Source organism: Diospyros lotus, chromosome 12 (assembly GCF_014633365.1).
Source record: "Diospyros lotus cultivar Yz01 chromosome 12, ASM1463336v1, whole genome shotgun sequence".
NCBI lineage: Eukaryota > Viridiplantae > Streptophyta > Magnoliopsida > Ericales > Ebenaceae > Diospyros > Diospyros lotus.
In genome coordinates, this window is record NC_068349.1 from 17,263,454 (window position 1) to 17,289,672 (window position 26,219).

The following is a 26,219-nucleotide window of genomic DNA, read 5'->3' on the forward strand; positions in this document are numbered from 1 at the left end:
GTAGCAGATTTTACTTCTTAACCTTCGTGATGAAGTGTCCTTGTTACAAACAGGGCATGCCAAATACCCTTTGGTGCTCCAACCAAAATTATCACCATAGGCAGGGAAGTCATTTATTGTTCAGAGAGCAACTGCATGTAGATTGAAATTTTGTTTTGTAACTGCATCCCATGTCTGCATGCCAGTATCCCATAACTCCTTTAACTCATCTATTAAGGGTCGCAAGAACACATCTATGTCTTTCCCTGGTGTTTTTCATCCAAGTATAAGGAATGAGAGGAATAAAAATGGCTTTTTCATGCACTTCCAAGGGGGCAAATTGTATGGAACAACAATCACAGGCCACATGCTATAAGAAGTACTCATGTTACCGAAAGGGTTGAACCCATCCGTTGCTAAACCAAGTCGAACATTTCGGGTTTCATTTCCAAACCACTCATATTCTTTATCAAAATCCTTCCATGCATTACCATCCGCTGGGTGTCTCAACACTCCATCATCAACCCGTTTCCCTTTGTGCCACCTCATATCCTCAGCTGTTTTTCTAGACATGTATAGTTGTTGAAGTCTTGGTTTTAGTGGAAAGTAACGCAAGACTTTCCAAGGGATTTGCTTGTAATGACGACCTTTATTAATTTTCCACCTAGATGTGCCACAAATTGGACAACTTTGGTAGTCCTTATACTCTTTCCAAAATATGGAACAATCATATTTACAAACATGGATTGGCTCATAACCAAGACCCAAGTCACGAAGCATGTTAATTGCCTCGTAATAAGAATTTGGAACTTTATTACCCTCAGGAAATGCCTTCTTCAACAATCCCAATAGCATATCAAATGATTTATTACTCCAACGATTATACACCTTAACATGCAAAAGCTTGACAATGAAAGATAACGTAGAGAAATTCAAACAACCAGGATAAAGTTCATCGATAACTTTTCCAAGTAGTGCACTAATCTCATCTATGTTCTCAGCTACCCTATTAGTTTCTCTTGTTGTGCCATCATCCATGGCTACTCCATTTTGCAAATCTTCTAACATATCAAGCAACCCATCATCATTTTCCATTTCATTATCCCAATTGTCATTAGTCTGATTATCATTCTCATAGCCATGACTATTATTATTAGAGGAATTAGAAGGTTCACCGTGATAAACCCACTTAGTGTAGCTAATACTAATTCCGATCAACATCAAATGGTCCTCAACTTCTTCTTGACTTCAGGTGTACACATTCAAACATTCTCGACAAGGACATCGAATTTTACACTCGCCTCCCAAACTATCACGGACAAACTTCATAAATGAACGAACTCCCACTATATATTTGTTACAGAACCTATGTTCCATCATCCAGCTCTTATCCATGTTCCAATATGAATACCTAACAATTATTAAAAAAAAAACAATTAAAAGAAGAAACAATTAAAAAAATACCCTTAAAAAAATAAATCTGAGCCTTGTAATGATTAAGTCATCCTACCTTTATTACATTTATGAAACTGGCAGTTACTTATACATGATTCATAAAGAAAAAAGATTTAGTGTTTGTCATCATGTGGCAACTGCAATTGGACAATTAATTAGTTAATAATAATACAGCTTAATTATTATTAATTAATAATAATAATAATAATAATAATACAACTCATCAGGAACCACAGGATATGCATCTTAATTAGCCATCCACTACTGCTCTTATACACTCACAAACAAGCAATTGCAATGCAATTGGCAACAAACAAATGGTATGTTGTTATGTATAGAGGCACTTAAGCATTTCGTGATTGATGATCGTGATCTATATTTAATATACACATTTTATTATGGAGAAGAGAACAACAAAAGAATAGATGGCAGAGCATAGAGAGCATGTGAATTATGGAAACACCAAAAAAACTATATATCATTTGGTTGGTCCCCAACATGTTTTATGGCCCATAAACACACACACACACACACTGTCTATGTGCATGTAATCATAACTGGACTTGTTTACATAATTGCCTTAATTTTTTTTTCCTTTTAAATTATATTTTAACATTAAGTCAAATATGAGTGAATGTTTAAAAGAAACTAGTTATGGGTTTTTATCTATAGATTAAAGGCTATTTTGGCTTATGGGATAAAATAAGATAAATTAGTGAATAAAAAATTATCATGTCCAGGACATCTTACAGAAACATAAATAAATACATGCTCAAATCAGCTCTCATGCGATAGATATATGCATCATGATATAATATTATTGTGCATGCTCAACAAAATTTATCTAGTACTCATACACACATAGAGGTTAGTGGTCGCAAGTTCTCATCCATTCTTATAAAAAAATGAAGATATAAAACTGCCCTCTCTAATGATATTATTATCATTTCAATTGTTATAACAGTAATACAATTCGCCACATCTTCATCATTGGCACCATTGTTAATGCCCTTGTTAAGTAGAAGTAATTATACAATTTGTTTCCATTATAATTGCACAAAATAGTTCTCATTTTCATTATTAATGTTCTGAATTATTTAAATTTAAATGCCTCTCTTATTGATTTTTGCAGCAACTGCTACCAACAACATCAATAAACCCTTGACAAACAGTTGGAATTCCACAGAGAAACACGGATATTAAAAAACAGAGACATCCGCTTACATCCGCTTCCGTCTCCTCCAATTCTTTTAATAATTGGCCACCTCCATTCTCCAATTTCTCCTCCAAAAGTCTTCTCTATATATATGTGTGTGTGTGAAACATTAAAGAACGCCAAATCATATATATATATATATATATGAATGTTCATGTATTTCTTCATGACAGATGTTTGATAAAAGTCTATATATGATTTTTTTGCAGATTCACTTGTTCTGATAGAAACGTGATAACTTTTAACTGAAGAACAACAATACAAAACTAGCAATATAATAGTTTTCAAACAAAAATAACATCATACGCACATACAAGTTTTAAAACAGAAATAACATAAGAGAGATTCTTGAACCTGATGGAGCAACAGAGGAAGGAATAGATGTAGTGCCGATGCAATAATAGTGGCGATTCGGCTCCTTCTCTAGTGTAACAATGGAGGAAGGCTTTAGGGCTTTTTTAATTTGTAGAAGACGTGGGGGGGGGGGGGGGGAATGCAGTGTTCATTCCCGCCCCTTTGCACTTATATATTGAGTTTTTTTATAATTATTTTTGAGAAAAATATTTTCTAATTTTTTGGGGAAAATACTTTATAATTTCTGATTTTTATATACTTTAGTTTCTTTAGCTTGTTTTTTTTTTTTTTTATAATTTTAGAGTTCTTTATATAATTTCTGATTTTTGGGGGAAAATAGTTTCTATTTTCTTATATTTTCTGATTTTTATTTACTTTAGTTTCTTTAACTTGTTTGCAATAACATTAACCTTCATAAGTTGTAAAATTGATTTGATTTGGTTTTGATATTTGATTGGTTTTGTATTTAATTCAAAATTTAAGACACAAAATTGATTGGTTTTTTTTTTCTTTTTTCTAAATAATAATGTGAAAAATATATGTTAGAATGTGAAAAAAAATATGTTTGGAAAATATTTTCTATATGTCAAATAATGAAAAATATTTTTTTATCATCTTTTCTAATAGTGTACTCATAAAAATAAATGTGGAGAATGTATTTGGTTTGTTAATTCATGTTTTTGTTTTAAATTCCAAAATCATCGACTTGTGTAAGTATTTTATTTTTTTCTTAATAAATATCTATTTCCATTCACATAACTGTTATGAATTTTAAGATAATAAAAGACAAACAATAATAACAATAATTTTACATATAAAGTACTAACTTTACATGTAATAACTGTTATTAAATATCATCAATAAAAGACTTAAATAATAATAATTGTTATTAAATGTTATCACAATGTGATCAGATTATTATTTTTACATCAAATCTTAAAAATTATTAATTTTATATATTAAATTTAAATTTTATATTAATTATAAAATACTATGAGAGAAGTTAGAGTCCCGTTAAAATTAAACTTAAAACAAGGTAACATGACAATATGTTTATTTTTATAGCTATGGTAAAAACTCATTTTAAAACCAATCCATTTATTTGTGACACATTATTTTTCACGTAAAATTCTATGTTCATTTGTGTGATTGATGGTTTAATTGTGGTTTGTATTCAATCCAATTTTGTAAACTTTGTATACCTAAATAAATTCACCTAAAGAAGAATAAGTTATCTACAAATAGTTATCTTTTTTTATTTTGTTTGACTACTATTTTTTTTATTCATAATATAAAGTTATAAAATTGAGTTTTCTGTTTTAATATTCCAATAAAAATAAGATAAAAATAAAAGATATTCTTTATAACTAAATAGGACCTTAACTTTTTTAAAGAATTTATACATAAGATTTTCACATATTTATCTAATACAAGTGTCTAATAAATTTATATAGTTCACAAATAAAAATTAATAACTTTAAATTTTAAATCCTAAAAATAATAATTCTATTAATAAAGATATATTCGTCTTAATCAATGGATGACCCATGGAAGTTGGGGGTCCTAGGCCATTTAAAATTTAGAGTCTTTTTAAAAATTAATAAAAGATATGAAAAAAATTATTGAGACCCCCCTTTTAGGGGGTCCTAGGCATAGGCCTCACTGGTCTATGCCTTAAGTCGACCCTCCTTAAAGAACCAAACAATTATCTAAGAGATTCATTGTTATTTTATTTCAGTTCGACAATTTTTTCATTAGTCCCAAATAATCAAGTCTAAAAATCTAAAAAAAAAACTTCGAGTGTCCCATCTTGTTGTCCCGTCTTGTTTCACTAATACATCTAACTCATTTTAGGTATTACATATTTATTACTCAAATTCTCCCCTAATTCGAGTGTCAAATATGAGAGTCCAAAGGTGAGAGCAAATTGAAGGAAATATCAAACAATATAATGTTGAGTGTGACAACCAACTGTGTTTGGATAAGATTGAGAAGATAAGGTGGACTTATGGTACTGTGGCCAAAGGCTTCATTAATTTTGTCGATGACCACAGGAAGTGTAATTAATTAAGCACTTGGGTGATCAGATTATCAAGTTTGGAGATTGATTAATGGATGCTTCCTAGATCAAACTAATTAAGGTTTAATTCATGTATGTAACAACTAGAAAGGTGATGGTCCAAATAGGTAATGATGGATTATAAAATTCGGTATTATGGTGGAAGTTGGGTGGTTAAAAGAGTTTTAATGCTTTAAAACAGAGGCGTGACCAGAGAGGATGGGTTGGTTTTATAGAGCGGTCTGGCCTCGACAGCGAAGACTTCTCATGGTATACAATATAAAATAGTGTCTAATTAAAGTGTCCTATATTTATATATATATTTTTATAAAATGAAATTGCTTAAAGGACTTTTCTTTTTCAAAATATCACCACTTTACGATATAAATATGATAGGCGGAGATATTGCGACGGTTGTTGAGTGAGTGGTAATGGAATCATCATTTTGAAACATTAATAAGAGAAAAGAGATCTCTTCAGGATTTCTGGAATATTAAAGCATCCACCCAACCCATTAATCAGTTTTTCGATATTGCTTTAAAAAAGGTAGTTTTGTAATATTAAAATGAATATTTCATTTTATTATACCTAATAGAGAAACTGATAATGGAACGGAATGGGAATTAAAGCCTGAATTGTTAGATGGAAGTTGGACGGGCCTCAATCAGAATAAAATTTCCTTTCATAAATAAATTTAAATTTAAATTTAAAAAATAAATGTATAACTTATAACATAATCTGATAATGGACTCCAAAATTAAAATTCACTAATCGATGTTATGTTACAAATTGTGAATTTATATTTTAAAATTTTAAATAACTCTCAGAATCATCTAAAAATAAAATTTCAGACATTCATAATTTTTATTTTTTATTTACACATACAATATATTTTAATACAAAAATACAATACGAACCAAAAATCAGGACCTTTTTCTGTAACATAACGTGAATTAAAACTCAAGTTAACAAAACGTGTTTTGTTAACTTGTACACAAACACAAAAATTATCAATAACTGTTAGTGATGAAACTCAACATCACTCAATGATACTCACAAATGTGACTATTTGTAATGTGTCACAAATAAATATTTTTTCATATGTGATGTAAATAATTATCATCATCTAATGTCTTCACCTTATGTGTCCACCTAAAAAATTACTAACAATGGGTGACAAAACTCACCGTCACCTAATACTATTCACGAATATGACAATATGTAATGTGTCACAAATAGATTGTTTTAAATACGTGACGCAATAGATCATCACTATCATGTAATATTAATTAGTGACATTTATCAAATTGTCACCAAATGCATCAAATTAAAATATTTCTAAGAATGGGTGACGAAACGTAATGTCATCTAATATCATTCACAAATGTGACGATATTTAATACGTCACAAATAGGTATTATTGCATATATGACGAAAAGAAAATCGTCACCGACTCTAATACTCATTATTGACATTTCAAAAGTAGTCACCTTATGCATCAAACCACAATATACTAATAATGTGTGTCGAAACTCAACGTCACCTAATATTATTCACAAATGTGACAATATGTAATGCATCACAAATAGGTTATTCTTGTATACGTGACACAAATAATATTGTCCCCAAATGTAACACTGATTAGTGGCATTCCTAAAGTCGTTATCTTATGCAACAAACTAAAATATTACTATCAATGAGTGACCAAAGTTAACGTCACTTACTATTATTTACAATTGTGACGATGTTCACTGCGTCACTGATGGTCATTCATTCATTTGTGACATAAATGTATCGTCACCCAATATAATATTAATATGTTGACGTTATATTTTGTCACCTATATATATCAAGCGTCACGAAATCATTTTCTGCAATTCAGTGTTGGCACTAAAAGTTGGCGCCAACTTATGCGTGACGATTTTTTGTGACAAAATCTCAAAATCATCATTAACAAATAACAGTTCACAAATTTTGGTGATGAAATGCTTATATCGTCACCAAAAGAGTATTTTTTGTGACGAAAATTCATAGCATCACTAAAAAATTGTCACTAATAGCAAAATCTATTGTAGTGATTTATTTAATTCACACCATAATGACTCATTTAATGCTTGAGAGACTATTTTCCTTTTCTTTTTGAATTACTTTTAGTCTCACTCTTGCTTCATAAGATCATGCCAAGTGTCCCACTTACACTTAATCCAACTAATTTCTTATTCCCATATTTAATTAAATCCCTTTCATGAGATCTTGCCAAGTGTCACCAATCTACCTTACTTGGCTTCCATTTTAATTCCACATTTTTCATTCATTTTCCCATGCATTTAAACAATAATTAATTTCTCCAAAAATCAATTCTCTAATATATAATTATTTTCTCCACAAAAAATAATTTACCTTTTATGGGACGGGACTCCAAATTACCGTTTTACCCTTCTTAAGGCATCCTATATATATGCACCTTCTCTTTGATTCAAGGGCAATTTTGAAAATTTTCATATACCATTATTCGCTTAATCGATAATTTTATCATGACTCATCAAGGGTATTACATTCCATATAACATTATTCCCTTTGTACAAATATGTTTTTGTTGCACAGTTCAGTACATGCACCTACATCCACGGTTTACAATGGGTTAGTTTTTAGTTAGTGTTGTCTTCATTTGAGCATTTCTACTTGCATTGCAAATTTGTAGGCACATATGTCCATGTTGTTCTAACATTAGACTCCCATAATGGGGTGAAGATTTTCTTTTGTATCAATACTACAACTGATGTGTTACAAACTTTTCGAGAACGGTGCTTGTGAAGCGATCAACATAATGCATTGATCGAACATTGTGTTGTCTCGTCCTTGTAGGGCTCGCAAGGACTATAATAGTCACCAAACATCTTATAGCAAAAGAGCAGATGTAGGTATCAAGAATCGGGGTGGTTGCAAGAGTATATTGGCTATAGAAGGTGCTGACAGCAACCTTTTATCCTCAATCATTCGAACAACTTCATTACCACTTCCACTTTTAACCTTTTGGTGACTCTTGTTGAAGAAGGAGGCACCCCTTTGGTTCATAGAAGGCTTTTGCAGATGCATCTGCAAGAGGGTTTTACCAGGGGAAAATGTCACTCCACTTTTGAATAACTGCTTCTTGAGTCAACTAAAGGAGAAGAAACTTGACATTAGGACGATGCTCTTCCTCGGTGGACGACATTGTGATGCAGTCACCAATCAAGATCCAGCCCAAAGCTGACCCGATCACGTCGGAATAATATTTTAATACTTCTTGAGTTTTAGAATTCTACTTGATTTAGGATTCTACTTCATGTTGGATTAGGATTTATTTCTATTAGGATTTTAGTTGGATTTTGTTTACAAATATTAGATGGATTTGGATTAGCCAAATACTATAAATATGCCTAGGATTTAGATTTTGTAATCAAGTTTTTCTTAATCAAATTTTAGCAACCTATTTGGGTTTTCTTAGAAAAACAGTCTTGTTTTTGCGTCTTCTTGAAAGCCAAGCTTCAGCCATTGAAGTTTGCTCTTTCAAGTGTTTATTTTGGTGTGTTTTTTTCACACACGCGCTACATGCTGCGTCAGGTGGTATCAGAGCGGTTAATTAACTAATCAGATAGCCAATCTTGAAGGTAACGGTAGCAACCAGCCTCGTGACGGTGATCAGGGGTTGTCCACAGTTTGGAGAGCAATCGGAGAACAGCGGGAAGTAACTCGTACTATCCAGCAGTGATTGGAGCAACTTAGCAATCAATTGGACACCTTACTACAAGTTGATGATGACAGGAACCTGAATAATGGGGTGAATCAAGCTAGAGCGGGAAGACCACCCATTAATCATGTCCTTGTTAATCCTAGAAGACCATTGATTTAAGATAGCGATAAAGATGATGATTTTGGTCGAGCAATAGCTAACCCTGGTGGTAGAGGGGTTAGGAGGAATGTGCATCAGCACAACCATTGGGGGCAACGATGAGTATAAACTAAAAGTTGATATTCCTACCTTTAGTGGAGATCTTGATATTGAGGGGTTCCTGGATTGGATCACTGAGGTTGACCGTTTTTTCGAATACACGGAGATCGCAGATGAACGACAAGTAAAGTTAGTGGCTTATAGGTTAAAGGGTGGTGCATCTATTTAGTGGGAGTGATTAAGAGAAATGAGATTGAGGGAAGGCCGACAGTCAGTTTAGACATGGAGACGAATGAAGCAGCTATTAAGAGGTAGGTTTTTACCCCATGACTATGAACAACATATGTTTGAAGCTTATCAAAGATGTGCACAGGGAATGAAGAGTGTGAATGAATATACCTTTAAGTTTCTGCGATTGGCGGAGAGAAACCAATTGTTAGAAAGTGACAATCAACAAGCAACTCGTTACTTGAATGGATTGAAGCATGCTTTTCGTGATAAAATTGGAGTTCAGATGGTTCTTAGTGTGTAAGAAGTAAGGAACTTAGCTTTAAAGGCTGAGTTAATGTTGAGTAAGAGAGCTCGTAATGACAACTATCGTCGGTATAGTGAGAATGAAAATAAACAAGCAGCTTTTGATAAAGGCAAGTCGGTTCAGGGAGCATAACCCTCCAATCCACCTTATACAGTCAACCCTAATAAGGCTACAACGGGGGGAAACCTTCGAGGTACTACTTCTAATCTTCCAAAATCCCATAATCCTTATGCAAAGCCTATTCTTTTAAAATGTTTCAAGTGCAATAAGGTTGGGCATCGATCTAGTGATTGCCCAAGGAGAAAAACAGTTAACATTATAGAAAGGGAAAAGGAAGATGTTGCTGAAGATGAAGTATATTGCGAGCCTGATGGGGAGGATGACGAAGAAGATTATGGACATGGGGAATATACCTGTGTAATGAGGAAGTTAATGCTATCTCAAAAGAATGAAGATACTACTCAATGGCATAAGCTTTTTCGCACGAGGTGTACGGTGAAAGGAAAAATCTTTGAATTGATTATTGATAGTGGAAGTCAGGAGAACATCATAGGAAGAGACGTGGTGGCAAAGATGCAGTTAACTCCTGAAAAAGATCTAAGCCCTTATATGATTGGATGGATCAAAGAAGTTGGTGGCATACATGTGGATGAACGCTGCAGGGTACCTTTCTCTATTGGTAAGTACTCCGACGAAGTCTATTGTGATATTGTTGATATGGATGCTTGCCATATTTTATTTGGGAGGCTTTGGCAATTTGATGTGGATGCTAAGCACTTGGGTAGGAAGAACACATATCAGCTTGAAAAAGAAGGTGTGCTTTATACTTTGTTACCCATAGTGGAAAAGAATCAAACCAAAGCTTCTAAAGTGGATGGGGGAAATTTTCTTACCATTACACATAAACACACTGAGTTTGTGAGGGAGTGTAAGGATACTCAAGATGTTCACTTATTGGTTATCAAGGGAGAGAGTGTGAGTGAGCTACTGAAGGTGAATCAAATTCCAATGGAGGTGCAGGGATTGTTGGAGGAATTTCATGATGTGGTTCCTGAGGAGTTGCCTAATGAGCTACCTCCTGTGAGAGATATTCAACACCACATTCACTTAGTTCCTGGTGCTAGCTTGCCTAACCTACCACACTATAGGATGAGTCCTAGGGAGAATGAGATTTTGCGTGAGCAGCTAAAGGAATTGTTGAGAAAAGGGCACATTCAGACTAGCATGAATCCATGTGTAGTGCCAACATTATTGACACAAAAAAAGAGATGGGAGTTGGAGGATGTGTGTTGACAGTAGAGCCATCAACAAAATTACTATTGGGTACAAATTTCCAATTCCTAGGCTCGATGACATGCTTGATCAACTTGATGGGGCAGTGATTTTTACCAAAATTGATCTTAGAAATGGTTATCATCAAATTAGAATTCAACCTGGAGATGAGTGGAAGACAACTTTCAAGACGAGAGATGGGTTGTTTGAGAGGTTAGTTATGCCCTTTGGACTAATCAATGCACCAAGCACTTTCATAAGACTAATGAATCAAGTATTATGCCCTTTCATTGGTAAATTCGTTGTGGTGTATTTTGATGATATTTTGATATACAGTAAGTCTATTAATGAGCATGAGAGGCATATTCGAGATGTGTTGAGTGTGTTGAGGGAAAACAAACTTTATGCTAATTTGAAGAAGTGTACTTTTATGAGTGAGAGCTTATTGTTCTTGGGCTTTGTTATAAGCAAAGATGGCGTAAAGGTAGATGAGGAAAAAGTGTGAGCTATTAGAGAATGGCTAACCCCTAAAAATGTCAGTGATGTGCGAAGTTTCCATGGGTTAGCAACTTTCTATAGGTGGTTTATCAAACACTTTAGTAGTATTGTGGCTCCAATTAATGAGTGTTTAAAGAAAGGAAAGTTCCATTGGGGTGAAGAACAAAAGCAAAGTTTTACCTTGATAAAAGAGAAATTATGTACCGCTCCTGTCTTAGCTTTGACAAGCTTTGACAAATTGTTTGAGGTTGAGTGTGATGCGAGTGGAGTGGGTATAGGTGCTGTGTTGTCCCAAGAGAAGAGACCAATTGCATTTTTCAGTGAGAAGTTGTGTGAAGCCAGAAGAAAATGGTCTACTTATGATAAGGAGTTTTATGTAGTGGTGAGGGCTCTTAAGACATGTGAACATTACTTGATTGCCAAAGAATTTGTTCTTTACACGGATCACCAAGCTCTTAAGTACTTGAGTAGCCAAAAGCAATTGAGGAGTGATATGCATGCTAGATGGTCTGCTTTTATTGATAAATTTCCATATAAAATTGTGCATAAGTTTGAACAGCATAATCGAGTGGCGAACGCTTTGAGTAGGCATGTGGATTTGATCAAGACCTTTAGTGTTGAGATTGTTGGGTTTGAGTGCCTGAAAGAATTATATGCAACAGACGAGGATTTCAAACATGTGTGGGAACAATGCATGTCTCAGCCACTGTCAGGAGATTTCTATGTGCATGATGGGTTTCTCATGAAGGGAAATCAATTGTGCATCCCTTGCACATCTCTTCGTGAGAAAATTATTCGGGATTTGCATGGTGGTGGCTTAGCAGGGCATCTTGCAGAGACAAGACTATTGAAGCTATTATGGGAAGGTATTATTGGCCAAGAGCAAGGAGGGATGTTTCTATTATTGTGGCGAGGTGTTATATATGTCAAACAGCTAAGGGGCACTCTTCTAACGCCGGTCTCTACATGCCATTGCCTGTTCCCAATGCTATTTGGGAAGATTTGTCTATGGACTTTGTGTTGGGTCTACCGCGAACCCAACAAGGTATGGATTCTGTTTTTGTAGTGGTTGACAGGTTTTCCAAGATGGCGCACTTTCTCCCATGTAAGAAGATGGCAGATGCAGTAGCTACAGCCAAACTGTTTTTCAAGGAGATTGTTAGACTACACGGAGTCCCTAAAACCATTACTTCGGATCGTGATACAAGGTTTTTGAGTCACTTCTGGATTACCTTGTGGAGAATGTTCGATTCATCTTTGAATTTTAGCAGCACAGCACATCTCTAGAATGATGGACAGACAGAGGTGGTGAATCGTACCTTAGGAAATCTGATTCGCAGTGTTTGCAAAGACAAGCCAAGACAATGGGACATAGTCATAGCTCAAGCAGAATTTGCCTACAACAACATCGTGCATAGCTCAACAGGAAGATCACCATTCTCTATCGTATACATGAAAGTTCCTAATCATGCATTGGATTTGGTAAAATTGCCAACGGTACTAGGTTTTAGTGTTGCTACTAGTGACTTAGCCGAACACATTCAAGCAGTTCAGGAAGACGTCAAGCAAAAGTTACACGAGGCGAATAAGAAATACAAGGCAACAACTGACAAGTATAGGAAGCATAAAGTATTTGTGGTTGGAAATGAAGTCATGATATTCTTGAAGAAGGGACGGATTCCTGCAGGATAACAGAACAAGCTTAAGCCAAAAAAGTATGGTCCTTACAAGATTACAAAGAAGATCAATAATAATGCTTATGTTGTGGATTTGCCAAATCATATGGGTATTTCCAAAACATTCAATGTTGTTGATATTTCTTTGTATTTGTTAGACGTTGAGTTGTCATACCCAGATCATAATTCGAGAATGAATTCTTCTCAAGTGGAGGTGAATGATGCGATCACCAATCAAGACCTGACCCAAAGCTGACCCGACCACGCCGGAACAATATTTTAATACTTCTTAAGTTTTAGAATTCTACTTGATTTAGGATTCTACTTCATGTTGGATTAGGATTTATTTCTATTACGATTTTAGTTGGATTTTGTTTACAAATATTAGATGGATTTGGATTAGCCAAATACTATAAATATGCCTAGGATCTAGAGTTTGTAATCAAGTTTTTCTTAATCAAATTTTAGCAACATATTTGGGTTTTCTTAGCAAAATAGTCTTGTTTTTGCGTCTTCTTGAAAGCCAAGCTTCAGCCATTGAAGTTTTCTCTTTCAAGGGTTTATTTTGGTGTGTTTTTTCACACACGCGCTACACGCTGCGTCACATTGTTAGGGAGAACAACCTTTACCAAATTCAAGTCTGGCAATGGCTGTTGCTTGAACTTGGATCTCAAAGAACATAATGTGAGGTACGTTCTCTTGTTTCTCCCACTTTCCTTGCCTGGTTCTTGGAAGATCAACTAGAGGAATGCTTTTGAGGTGAGGCAAAATGGCGCATTCTTTCCTTGATGGTCAGTTGCATTACTAAGAAGGAAGGCATAATAGTGGGAGAAAAGCCTTGATAGACTCATAATAGTAGGAGAAAAGCCTCGCTAAAAATCCTAGTACCTCCTTGGAGGACTTGCAATATGATATATTGGGAGACACTACAGGCTTGGGCAAGAGCGTTGCAAAGGGCACCCAAGCTAAACTAGCACCCTTGCGCAAGTGGACCCTATAGCCTTTGACATAGAAGATGACTTTTTGTCCGTTTCCTACAGATGACGCTAAATTATTGTTGCATAATTATAACAATTAAATTTATTTGTCTCAGGGAACAACTTGATAGAGTCTAGACAAAAGCTCAAGGTTTGAGGCACCATAGGAGGGTCAACAAGTGCCAGGTTCGATTCGCTATTTGAGAGAGCTAGAAAGATGCAAGGAGTCTTTGAATAGCTTTTGAGAGTTTTCGAGGGCCTTACTCCCCAAAAAGTCTTCAGATGGCTAGTCTTCTGCAGGGTCTTTAGAATGGTGGCATCGCATGGGTCTACAACAAAGGAACAGTTAGAAGGCACGCGAGAAGCATCCCCATAAGGGCCCTCTAATGCCTAAGTCAGATGGTGATGCCATGAAGTAGAAATATGAATGTATATATGTATGTATGCGTTATGTCTTGGATGAGTGTCTTCAGATGGGAGTCTCCTGATGGATTATGTGTAAACTGGGGTCAAAGTCTTTAGGTTCGAGTATTAATGTGTAATAAAGAGAGAGAGAGTCCAAAAAAGGTCCGTTTACCATGTAACATATAGGTAGTTATAGATATTGGTGGTGGGGTCCACGTTACACGTGGCATGCTGATACATGTCCCGACTCTTCGGGTGAAAAGGCTTTGAATAAGGCTAAAGGGTCTAGAGGTATCTTCACGGACAGAGTGTCCTGATAAGTATACCCTTAAAGTCATAGGACGGCTTAGGCCTAGAAGACCTTTCGGATGAGTCTTGGCTTCGAGGATGCTAAGGACTAGGCTGCCCTAGAGGCTCCTTTGAGGTCCTAAGAGACTCTTACCTAGAAGACTCTTTAGGATCATTTAGCTCTTCGACCTTGTTGGGATGTTTGATTTTGATTTTTTAGGCACCCCATAACAGTTGGGTATAAAAAATCCTAACCCAATATTACTATTTAAAATAGTGGAGAGAGGAACTAATCGCAAATATTACTATTTAACGAAATGGTCCTTGCCATCCCACAAGGAAAAAAAATATTTATACTTCAACTAGCTAGTCTTTCAAGATCGATGTAAAATTGGTGAACTACATAAAACGCCAAATAAAGATAAATGATTTTATTAATGCAAATAAATGGCTGGCCACCAAGAAAAAAATCGTTTATCCCTAATAGAGATAATCGATTTTTTTCGCACCAAATTTTCTAATATTTTCCTGTCATTTCTAAAAAAATAAAGATATTTTTTACTAGGTAAAAATAAAGAATTTTCTAATATGAAGAAAATGGCATTTCCAGAGCATAAACTTCGAGCGACATTCCATCACGGTGCGCACGAACTTGCGTTTGGAAGGACACGTGGGGCTCCCTTGCTGGCTGGGAGAATCTCAGACCCCAAAGAAAACGGTACAAGGCGGGAATTCTATTCCAAACTTGGTGGTGTTATCGGGAAAACACAGCTCTTTGCTGCCCAAACGCAGCTGAATCGATATGGAAAACGAAAGAAAACAGATCGAAGACAGATCACAGTCCATCTCCCCGACAATTCTTGCACGTCTGGCAGTTTTCATCTTCACCTGGAAGAGCTTCCGTTGAAAATTCGGATTGGTGGATCGATCTCCAAAACGCTCTCCCTTTTTCAGATCAAAACGCGGCCAGAAAGCATCCAGCAGCTTCTCAAATCTCTCCGTATTAATACATACGCACAGAGGTACGGATTCTAACTCGCGTTTCGTCTTCGCAATTCGCGCCTGGAATTCCCAGGGTATGTTTTCTTCGGTTCATTTTAATTTTGCTTCGGATTGCGAATGTGTCATATGTTCTTTAGTGTGTTTAATTTTTTTGTCGTATGCGTTTTAGTGTTTCTTCTACTTTTATTGTATTGCAATCTTTATTATTAGGTGGTTTAGAAGAATCTGTTGAGCGTTTTAAATGATCGGCATGAACTTTTTATTAAAAAATGAACTAGTTATTTTGGTGAAGTTGAGGATTGTAGGCTGATAGCTCTGAGGGATGGATCTTTTCAATTTTAAAAATGCCTTCCATTTCGACTGAAGATTCCCATGCAGTTGTGTTATGCCATAAGTTTGTCTACAGGTAGATTTGCACGATGATACTTGGTTATTTGGAATGCTGCTGAAAAGAAGACCAAAAAAGAAAAAGCCAGATAATTTAATTTGATTTTACAAGAACGGAATTCAGTTGTCTAAATAACCCCTGATGAATTGGTAAACAAAAACTACTTATGGTTGGCACATCAATGATAGGAACCTCTTTTATTTGTTTAAGTATTTCTTCAACAATCGTTCTCCAGTAAAGGCCTTGTAAGTTGTCCCAGTTTGTTGTTTGAGTGATATATCTAGTGGAAAGAACACAAATATTTGGCATTTTCTTGCTCATTAAAACTCTTCTATTGATGGCATAAAGCTTAAACTGACTTCCAATTTCTCTTGTAACAACTCCCTGTCATGGCACAATTATCTGGTATTGTAATTGAAACTGTTCTGTATTATGGGTGACTTTATGCAATATTAGTGAATGTCATCTTCGAGTTAACGGTTTAAACAAATGTTAGTCAATTTTTCATGGGGAGTGATTCCCTTGCTTGGCTATTGTCTGCTGAATTTCCCTTTCTATGGTTGTATTCCGTAATGTATCTGTGAAACCAGGTATTTATAAATTGTTGTCATGAATCCACAACTGGAAGTACATGCACTTGAGAATGGGGAATCCAACTGTCTTAGTGGAGTTCATAATGGCATTGTTACTGAAGAAACAGAAGATAAGTTCAAAGGCATGCCCCTAAGAAAGCAAGGATGTTATGCCGATCTTCCTGCTACTAAAATTCTGGAATTGATGAAACTGAAAAATTTGGAGGTAATTTTTTGCAATTTTGCCATATTAAATAGGTGCATCTTAATATATGCTTGCTTGGCCATATCTAGATCCGGACATTGCTCATGCTAAAAGACTTCATAGCAGAAATTGCTCTAACATTTGCTTGGCCATATCTAAATGCAGAACTCGTCAACTCAGTCACTTTTTAGTGCTGCAAATAAGGTGCTAGATGACAGCATTGAGAGAAAGAATGGAGACATACGTCATGTATGATAATTAAGTGGTGTAGATATGCTAAATCACTAGAGCACCAATTTTTTGTATACTGTTGAAATTGTTCTTTCTTCACCGGACCAAGTGTAATTGAATCTCTAACCTGTGGCTACTGTTTTCTCAGTGCATGGCATGTCTATTGAAAAAAGTTGTGCAAGAAATTGAGCAACGGGTTTCAACTCAGGCACAGAGTTTCAAAGAGGTATATATATATATATATCTAGGAAATAATTTCTTTGGAAGTATGATTTCGTTTCCAGCTTCTGAATGTTTGTTGCTAAGTTCCTGCAGCAAAAAGATATGTACAAGGTTCTTGAAGAAAGGTCTCAGTCAAGAATAAGAGTACTTGAAACCCTCGCAACTGGAACATCTGAAGAAAATGAGGTATTCTGATAAAAGGTTGTGGATGGTCACTTAAGCTTTCACTGGATTGATTATTACTAAATTCTTTTTAAATCTTTGGTTGTTTCTGTAGGTTGTTCTGAATCAGCTTCAGCAGATAAAGGTGCAATTCTTATCCATTCATTTTCTTGTCAATTCCTTGTTTTGATTGTCCTTTTTTTTTTTTTCTAAATTCTAATAATGCATAAGATGGTATTTTAACACAATCTTATCATTTCTGTTTATTGTTCTAACTTAGTCCATTCTATTCACCTCAAAGCTAGAGTAGCTGGCAAAAATTGGCCTTACTCTCCGAGAATATTGGTAGTTTAACCTTTTTTTCCTTTCTGAATGAGTCTAGGTATAGCCACAGGTTACTGAAACAGTGTGCTCTTCAGAGGTCTGCACCCTGCCTATTGCCCTAAGGTTGCTCTTACTTGGAGAGATTTATGGAATGTTGGAATTCCTTTCTTTTCAGCTTTTATCATGTTATGGTTTCTAGTTTGGCATATTTTACCTCAAGAAGGACTACTTTTTTAGTTTGCGTCACAGGGCCATAAATGCACATTTGGAGATATTGATCGTCTCTGTAATTATATCCCTTCTCTTCTTCATTGTCTCCATTTATCTGTTTGATTCTTTGCTATTCTCCCTCTCCCTCCCCCATCAACCCCCCCCCAAGCCCTATCTACATATATATTCTGGTTCAAAGCCAGGAGTCTGATGTTAATATAAAAGGGTATCCAAACTACCTTTTGAAGGTCCTTATGGGAATAATTTCTTTGTCAAAGTACAATGTGCTTGACTGTCAGAATTTTTACCTTAATAATAAACTGATATTTTGTGAATGTTATGGAGGAAATAATAAATTAACTAGTTAGACTGACTGATGCAGAACCCAAATGAAAGAAACAAGAGTAATATTGATTACTCGAAACCAATTGCACTATTCAATATAATTCATCAAAGTCTGTTTCTCAATATTTCACCAAAGGATTGTTTATAGACAGCCAATAGATTAAAATCTATTCTAACTATGATTCCTTGATATAATCTAATTAAGATTATAAAGGTAATTCCAATCAATTAGGATTCTAGGAAATAAAAGAATTTAAAAGAAACTAGAAAAAAAATAATATAAAAAAACTAATAAAACAATTTAATTTCTACTTTTATGCCTAAAATATTGTCTTCCAAAATATTGTCTCTATGATCTTCATCACTAACAGATTCATAACATTGTCGAGTGATATAATAAGTTGACTAGTCAGCAGGATAGATTTAGAACATTTTGGTCTGCCTGTTGTTTGTGTGATAATCCATGCTTCATTCTAATTTTGATTTAGTTGCTGATTGCAGATCGAGAAGACTGAAATTGAGGAGAAGAAAAAGGTTGAAGAGCAAGACATAATGAGGCTAATAAAAGAGAAAGACCAGAAGGATATTCAAATTTCAGCACTCAAGAAAGAGCTGGAATTGGCCAAAAAAACATATGAAAAACATTGCTCTCACCTTGAAAGGAAGGCTAAAGAGGCAAAGTTGGAGTTAGAGAAGAAGTTGTCAGAACATGAACGGCTTCTGACAGAGTCAAGAGATAAGACCAAAGAACTTGAGGTGTTTTCAGAATCCAATTTACTACATTGGAAAAAAAGAGAACTAAATTACAAGAGCTTGCTGGAATCTCAGTTTGGGTACCTTCAGGTCTGTGTTAACTCACTTTCATAACTTATTTTTACTGCATCTGTCTAATTTGTAACATGAAGTTATTGAACTGCTTAGGAACTAAGGTTGACTTCTGAATCCGCAAAGCAAGAGATTCTTAATACACAAAGGGTCTACTCTGAGGAATTTAAGCACTTAGGTAAGAATGCTGATCTTTAAGATTGGTTTCATCTGGTGCTAAAGTCTATACAATTTATTATGGGCATGCATTTCCTCATAATTTAAATCTTTCACCATGAACAGGGGTGAAGCTTAAAGGGTTAGTACATGCTGCTACAAATTACCATACAGTCCTTGCAGAAAATAGGAAGTTGTACAATGAGGTTCAGGATTTGAAAGGTACAAGGCTGAGCATATGTGAATGTGATTGTTTGTTTCACCTTCGACATGGATTTTGGCTCAATATTTATATTATCTTGCTGTTTGTAGGAAATATTAGAGTTTATTGCCGAATAAGGCCATTCCTTCCTGGACAAAGTCAAAAACAAACAACCATGGAATTTATTGGTGAGAATGGTGAATTGGTTGTTTCAAATCCCCTGAAACAAGGGAAAGACAGTCATCAGGTGTTCAAATTTAGCAAGGTGTTTGGTCCAACAGCTACTCAAGGTTCTAAAATTTCCCCCTCAATAAAAATGAAGTTCTGGGTCTTTGTTTGCAAGATGACAAAGTTGCTCTTTCTGTTTTGCAATTTTAACTCATGGCTCATATTACCCATATGTTTACAGAGGATATATTTTTAGACACGCAACCATTAGTTCGATCCGTCCTTGATGGATACAATGTTTGCATATTTGCATATGGCCAAACTGGGTCTGGAAAAACCTACACAATGGTATGTCGTGTTCTACAATCTTAATTGTATATTTTATTGATTTGCAATGTCTCTTACACTTGCATATGTTGTCTCCCAGGCTGGCCCTAATATTTCATCTAAAGGGGATTGGGGAGTCAACCATCGAGCTTTGAGTGACCTTTTCCATCTCTCTCAGAGCAGGAAAAACTCCATTACGTATGATGTTAGTGTTCAGATGGTAGAGATATATAACGAACAAGTGCGAGATTTACTTTCTGGAAACACTTCTCAGACAAGATATCCTTTCCATCACAAATTTTACCCTTATGACTTGAACTGATTGCCACTCCCCATCAACTGTCTAGTCTTCTTTCCTTTGCTTTCTCTTTCTTCATTATGATGCTGCCTTTATCTTTGATTTGGTTAGCTGTAACTGCTATCCTTTTTTGTTCTTGGCTTTGGCATGAGAAATCTTGTTTCTTTGACCTGCACACACTTGGGATCTGGACTACTGCCCAACCAAATGGTTTAGCTGTTCCTGATGCTAGCATTCATCCTGTGGCATCAACTGGAGATGTCTTGGAACTGATGAATTTTGGGTTAATGAATAGGGCTGTAAGTGCCACTGCCCTAAATGATAGGAGCAGCCGATCCCACAGGTTCCTTCCTTGATATTAGTTCATTTATTTCTAGTTCATGGAAAAGCGATTCCTTTCTTTTTTGATTTAAGTCCTGCATTTATATTTTATACACTGCTCTGTTACTGTGCATAATTTTCATTGGTTAAATGTTGCAGTGTTCTCACTGTTCATGTTCATGGCATGGATTTGAAGACTGATTCTGTTTCACATGGTAGTCTACATTTGGTAGATCTTGCTGGCAGTGAAAGAGTAGATCGTTCTGAAGTAACAGGAGACAGACTACGAGAAACTCAATATATAAACAAATCTCTAGCAGCTCTAGGAGATGTTATCTTTGCTCTAGCAAAAAAGAGCCCTCATGTTCCATACCGAAATAGCAAATTAACTCAAGTACTTCAGAGCTCTCTGGGTAAATCTACACATTTCTTATTTCAATATGAATCTCCACTACAATTTGTACTGATATTCTGGATGCTTCAACATCATAAGCTTAAAGTTAAAACATACCCTTGTTTAGCATGTTTTTTCCCATGAATTTGCTTCGTCATTCTTCCTTGTCTTTCTTGTGGCACGTGTATATTATAGGTGGCCAAGCTAAGACCCTGATGTTTGTACACCTCAATCCTGATGTTGTGTCCTATTCTGAAACTATAAGCTCATTGAAGTTTGCAGAGAGGGTCTCGAGTGTTGAGTTAGGGGCTGCACGGAACAACAAAGAGGGGAGAGGTGTCCGGGAACTTATGGAACAGGTTCATATTATTTCTTACATGACTCCTAATTGTTATCAGTGGCATTAAAAGCTAGAGTTATATGTGACATTTTCTGGAAATTTAGAACAGAAAATTTGAGTTTGCATTTTGACATACCAATTATGACAATGGCAGGGATTTAAATACACACTTCCCCAGGTGCAATTTGTAGTGTTTCCTGAAAATGAAAGGTGCCGTGAGATGTAAATGAATAAGTGTATGGGTATATAAAATTTACAGATGGAAAACATCCAATTAACATTTCAGGTATCCTTTTGATAGAGCCTTGGCAAACATCAATGTTACATCACACAGTTTTTTTCACCACAAATCCATCTAATATGAGGCAAATACCTGATGTCCTTTCTCAGGCAAACCATCATCAATCATTTATGTCTGAAACAATGTAAGATTGTAGCTGATCACAAAATCAGAAAATATCCGCCCTTTTTTCTTTTTTCTATTTCTTTTCCTCTCAAGTCAATTTCAAATTTTTTCCTATTGTCTGTTGGTCGTGCAGGTGGCTTCCTTGAAAGACTCAATTGCAAGGAAAGATGAAGAGATTGGAACGTTGAGGATGGTTAAAAGTAGTGTAAATGGTGAGAGACACTATTTGAGCGCGCGAAGGTATGGGTCTTCCTCCCCAAGAAGACATTCCATAGAGACTCCAAGGCCAAGCCGAGCACTGTCAAGGAAAAAAAACTCTGGATGTGCTGACAAAGCAGCTTCTTATATGGTAAAAAGCTCTGTGTGCAGTGATAAGCATTCTGAAACTGGTTCTCAGCAGTCAATTGATGATTTTAGACACCATAAGGAATTTTTTCTACAATCAAGGCATGCTGTAGCAGATAGTGATAATTGCAGTGAGGATGTTGAATCAAGGGTTGCTTCAGTAGATGGGAATCAAGATATTACTGAAGATATTGATCTTCTGGGATTTGGGGATGCAGATGCTGAGGAGAGGCTGAGTGACATATCAGATAGTGGGTTATCAATGGGAACGGAAACTGATGGTTCAGTTTGTAGTATTGTGGAATTCACTCTTTTCCCTGAAACTGCAAAATCGCCAGCAGATAGCTTGGAAAGGCAAGTGTTTTGCTTTCTTCGTGTTTATGAGTTCTGTTAAATATTTCTCTCTGCATATATATTGACCAAATTGCAATGCTTAGTTACTCCAGATTCAAAAAAGGCTTTCCTTTAGTTTTCGAGTTTTTACTTGTTTAGAATGTTAGTTTTGGGCGAGCCTTGCTAGAAAAGATCAGCTTGTTCCTTTGTGATTTGGAGGTCGCATGTTCAAGTGGTGCAAACAGTTTCTTTGCAAAAGAGCAAGGGCATGTTTGCGCACAAAAACAACATTCCCCCAATCCTCACAAAGCCAGAAGCCCATGTATTGAGGATGTCCTGTTTTAGGATCTTAGTTTTCTGTTAAACCAATAAAGCATGGCTTATTTCCAAGTTTCATTGAGGTACTACAACATAGAATGATATCCAATATGAGATAGAGAAGAAGCATATTGAAAACAATTTCACCTCTCTTTCTCTCTCTCTCACACACACGGTGGCTGGGCCAACCTTTTGGTCAAAGCAGAGTAACTTGTTGCAGTACACCTGACAGTTAAAACGGTTCCATCTCTTCTCCTCTATGCGGTTCCTCTGACCTTCTGGCAAGAGGAGAAGTGTGTCTTTTATGCATATTTATTTAATCTCTATATTTTGTATTTGCTAGCATATTTTATATTTTAAGAATGTTCACCCATAATGGAGTCATGTTTCCAACGGAGTTTCCCTAGTGTAGTAAGTATTGGTGAGTCCCCCGGGAAAATTATTCCATTCCACCATGCCTAAGTATCTTCCTTTTTATCTTCTGGTATGTTCATTTGCCCGCATGTTGCCTTTTGTTTGTAAGATCATCAATCCAACGACTTTAGGTTTTCATTCATAGAATTCTATTTTCCTGGTGATCTGTCTCATTGTTTGTTTGCACTCAGTTTTGATTAACCTTTGATGGCTAATTTGAAGAGATAGGTATGGTTTCTACTTCTGACCCTTGCATCTCTGAATCCAGAATAAATCCCATAAATCTTATTCGTTGCTTGATTTGCTTCCTGATATGCAGTCTTACGTTTGCAAATGCAACTGAGTTAACTCTATATTCCAAATTAGATTTTCCTTGGGAACTGGTATCCTTGCTTTAGCTTTGCTTCAGACCTTTCATGAATTTTGGAGATCTTTTGGAACTGTCTTTGATTCCCATGCATTGTAAATTGTCTAATGAGCTTATACCGGTGTATGATTGTAGTTGTTTAGTTGAAATATTTGATATTAATACCATCTCTCTTGTTATGCACATCCAAGATATCATCATAGTTCCTTTTAAAGTATCTTTACTTCAACTTCCTTACATTATTTGGTGTTTATCTTCTTCTCCAATTTATGCTTTGACCATGCCAATTACAAATCTGTATTCTTTTTCTTTGAATGTGTTTGTTTGCAATTGGGGACAAAGGATGCTTATCTTAGCTTTCACAATATGGTGAGCTGCCAGGACTGGAATTCTAATTGTGTTACCACCCTTGGTTGATTGCAGGCCCTATGTGCCAGCAAATATTCCGAGACCTCAGCAAAAGCAGAAGGGGTCTTCTCGGTTGCCATTGACCAGAGGCTCAAAAGTCTCGTCCAGTATGTAATTCTATCTTCTTCTTCTTCTTCTTTTTGGTTTTGTTTTTATGCACACTCATAAATCTCTATTCAGGCTTTCTTTTCTTCTCTTGGGATTTATAGCATTTTTTTTTTTTTTTTGGCGGCTGGGGTGGGGGGGATGATTCCTAGGATTTAGTACAAGTCATGGGTTCATATGTCGCTTCATTTCTATAACCAAATAGGCAAATGTCCCTTCAACTATCAGTAACAAAGGCAAAGGGGCATAGAAAACAAACCCCAGGGAGTGAAATAGTTTTTTTTTTTTTGGGTATGCTTTTATGTTAAACTATAATACACACAATTACTGTTTTGCCCTAGGCCTCAGATATCATCCTTCGTAACCCCGTGTTGTATGCATATTGTAGGTTCCAATAAACCAGGTCTTCGCGGCTCTTCTTCAATGAAGCCCACCCAACGATGGCAGTAGTAGCAATCAGAATGTTATTATTTCGGCGGCAAAACAATTGCCGTATATATTCCTGTTAGTAACACGACGTACAGCCATTGATGTATAATAGCCAACTAATAGCTCTGTACAGATAACAATATTTTGGGAAATGTTATTCCCTCTTCCAAGTGTTACGCACTCGACTATAATATTATTTTACTACACTATAAATGGAGTGTGACATAACTTTTGGAGTGGGAATAACATCAACCCGATGTTTTATATATTATTTTATGGTGTTCACTGTTTAGTCAATAATAAAAAGTGCTCCTCTATTGTTTTTCCCTTTTTCTTTGCTAAGAAACAAAGATTGCTTTTCATACTATGGTAAAAGTTTTTTTTTTTTTTGGAGAATGAAAAATTTGAACTTGCTGTTAAGGAGAAATAAAAATAATAGATGTAAGTCTTACTTAATCTCATCGGTGGAGATGGCTTCATGAATTTTAGATTTTTGGTCATATCTTTTGTAAAATTACTGTTTTAACATTTATATCATTTTTAATGATTTTTCATCAAGTTATGTTTGGTCTATTTTTTGTTTCACTACAATTTTTTTTTTCATTTTATCTATATTAGCATCACATGTTTCTATTAGTTTTCTTTATACATGTTCAAATTATTTTAATTGTAGCTCTTTTATATCTTAAAAAAGCGCTAGATTAGCCTTATTATGTAATGTTTTTTCATTTGTCTTTTTCAATATTGATTTATCGTGATATTTTTATTTTCACTACACTTATGTGTTTGTACATGTTTTGCACTTGAGTATTCAACATTCATTGTTATATAACAAAAATTGTCATAAAACTTTTATTTTTAGCAATTAAAAAGAATTTACAATTACATAAAATATTAGATGCACTCTTTTCAAACATATTTCAAAATTTTATAGCAAAACTAAACGGGCATAACATTGGTGGGAAAATTGCATTAATGAACCTTGTGTATGATGAGATTGTGTTCAAACTATTAGAAAAACTCAAGGCAAATTTGAGGAAAGCATTTTGAATCCTAAAAGAAGAAAATAAAAGAAACTTAGGCCCTAATTGAAAATATTCCAACTCAAAAAAATTCATTTTATTTTTATGAGAGTAAATTTTGAAAGAGGCACTTACACTAAAATAGTATTGTAAGAAATTTATTAGGTTTGTCGAAAACATTTTTAATTTCCAAAATATATAAATATAGTGGAAAGAAACGAAAATCTCTTGCTAACTTAGTAGTTTCGACTATGTATTTATATTTTTCATTCAAAATGAAAAACTATAAAAGTAACTTTTATCTTATGGAGAGATGTCAATGCCACTTGTTACTTGTGTCAAGTCCTCGCATGAAAGGGTGTGCTTTTGATCTAGTGTCTACATCTTGATTTGTTTGTAGCCAAAGTACACATCCATGAAGCTTTTGACTTCATTTCTAATTCTAACTGTTGCATCAACTAGTTGATCCAGTTTTGGCAAAGGAAATGGGTCTTTAGGAGAGGCTTTGTATAGGTTAGGAAAGTCAAGAGGTATGCCCCAGTCTCTAATATGCTTCAAACCATTACAACATTGGAAATTCACCTATAGGTGAATGAATTTAGTGGATGAAGCCAACTGTTGAGAGCTTGATGAATTCATTGGTAATTCTTTTTGCTTCTTAATTGAGAATGATTTGACACTTTTAGATTACTGGCTTGAATTTAGGATTAAGATTTAACTTATGCACCATTATGT

At 35.2% G+C, this 26,219-nt stretch overlaps 1 protein-coding gene across 2 annotated transcripts; it reads left to right on the forward strand.

Moving 5' to 3' along the window:
* The first annotated feature begins 15,410 nt into the window (after nucleotides 1-15,410).
* On the forward strand, nucleotides 15,411-24,779 carry LOC127814038 (kinesin-like protein KIN-14J). 2 transcript variants are annotated; one of them, XR_008026257.1, is made up of 18 exons: nucleotides 15,411-15,667; nucleotides 16,626-16,833; nucleotides 16,978-17,061; nucleotides 17,192-17,269; nucleotides 17,359-17,451; nucleotides 17,543-17,572; nucleotides 18,808-19,149; nucleotides 19,228-19,309; nucleotides 19,414-19,509; nucleotides 19,600-19,779; nucleotides 19,899-20,005; nucleotides 20,085-20,263; nucleotides 20,461-20,625; nucleotides 20,763-21,016; nucleotides 21,193-21,356; nucleotides 21,492-21,623; nucleotides 21,728-21,762; nucleotides 21,877-22,003. XR_008026257.1 is itself a non-coding variant. In XM_052355261.1 (18 exons), exons 2-18 carry the CDS (start codon nucleotides 16,645-16,647, stop codon nucleotides 24,481-24,483), a joined length of 2,763 nt encoding a protein of 920 aa, XP_052211221.1. In that variant the 5' UTR covers nucleotides 15,411-15,667; nucleotides 16,626-16,644; the 3' UTR covers nucleotides 24,484-24,779. The 2 variants fall into 2 exon arrangements, 1 of the variants encoding a protein (XP_052211221.1); XM_052355261.1 differs by lacking the exons at nucleotides 21,492-21,623; nucleotides 21,728-21,762 and adding exons at nucleotides 23,944-24,035; nucleotides 24,422-24,779 and having other exon boundaries at nucleotides 21,877-22,442.
* Nucleotides 24,780-26,219: the final 1,440 nt, after the last annotated feature.

Excerpts from the sequence above, each read along its gene's own strand:
- LOC127814038 (XM_052355261.1), top strand. The coding sequence starts at position 16,645 with ATGAATCCACAACTGGAAGTACATGCACTTGAGAATGGGGAATCCAAC. Across the intron at positions 16,834-16,977 it reads TGAAACTGAAAAATTTGGAG|AACTCGTCAACTCAGTCACT; the intron begins GTAATTTTTTGC and ends ATCTAAATGCAG. Across the intron at positions 17,573-18,807 it reads ATCAGCTTCAGCAGATAAAG|ATCGAGAAGACTGAAATTGA; the intron begins GTGCAATTCTTA and ends TGCTGATTGCAG.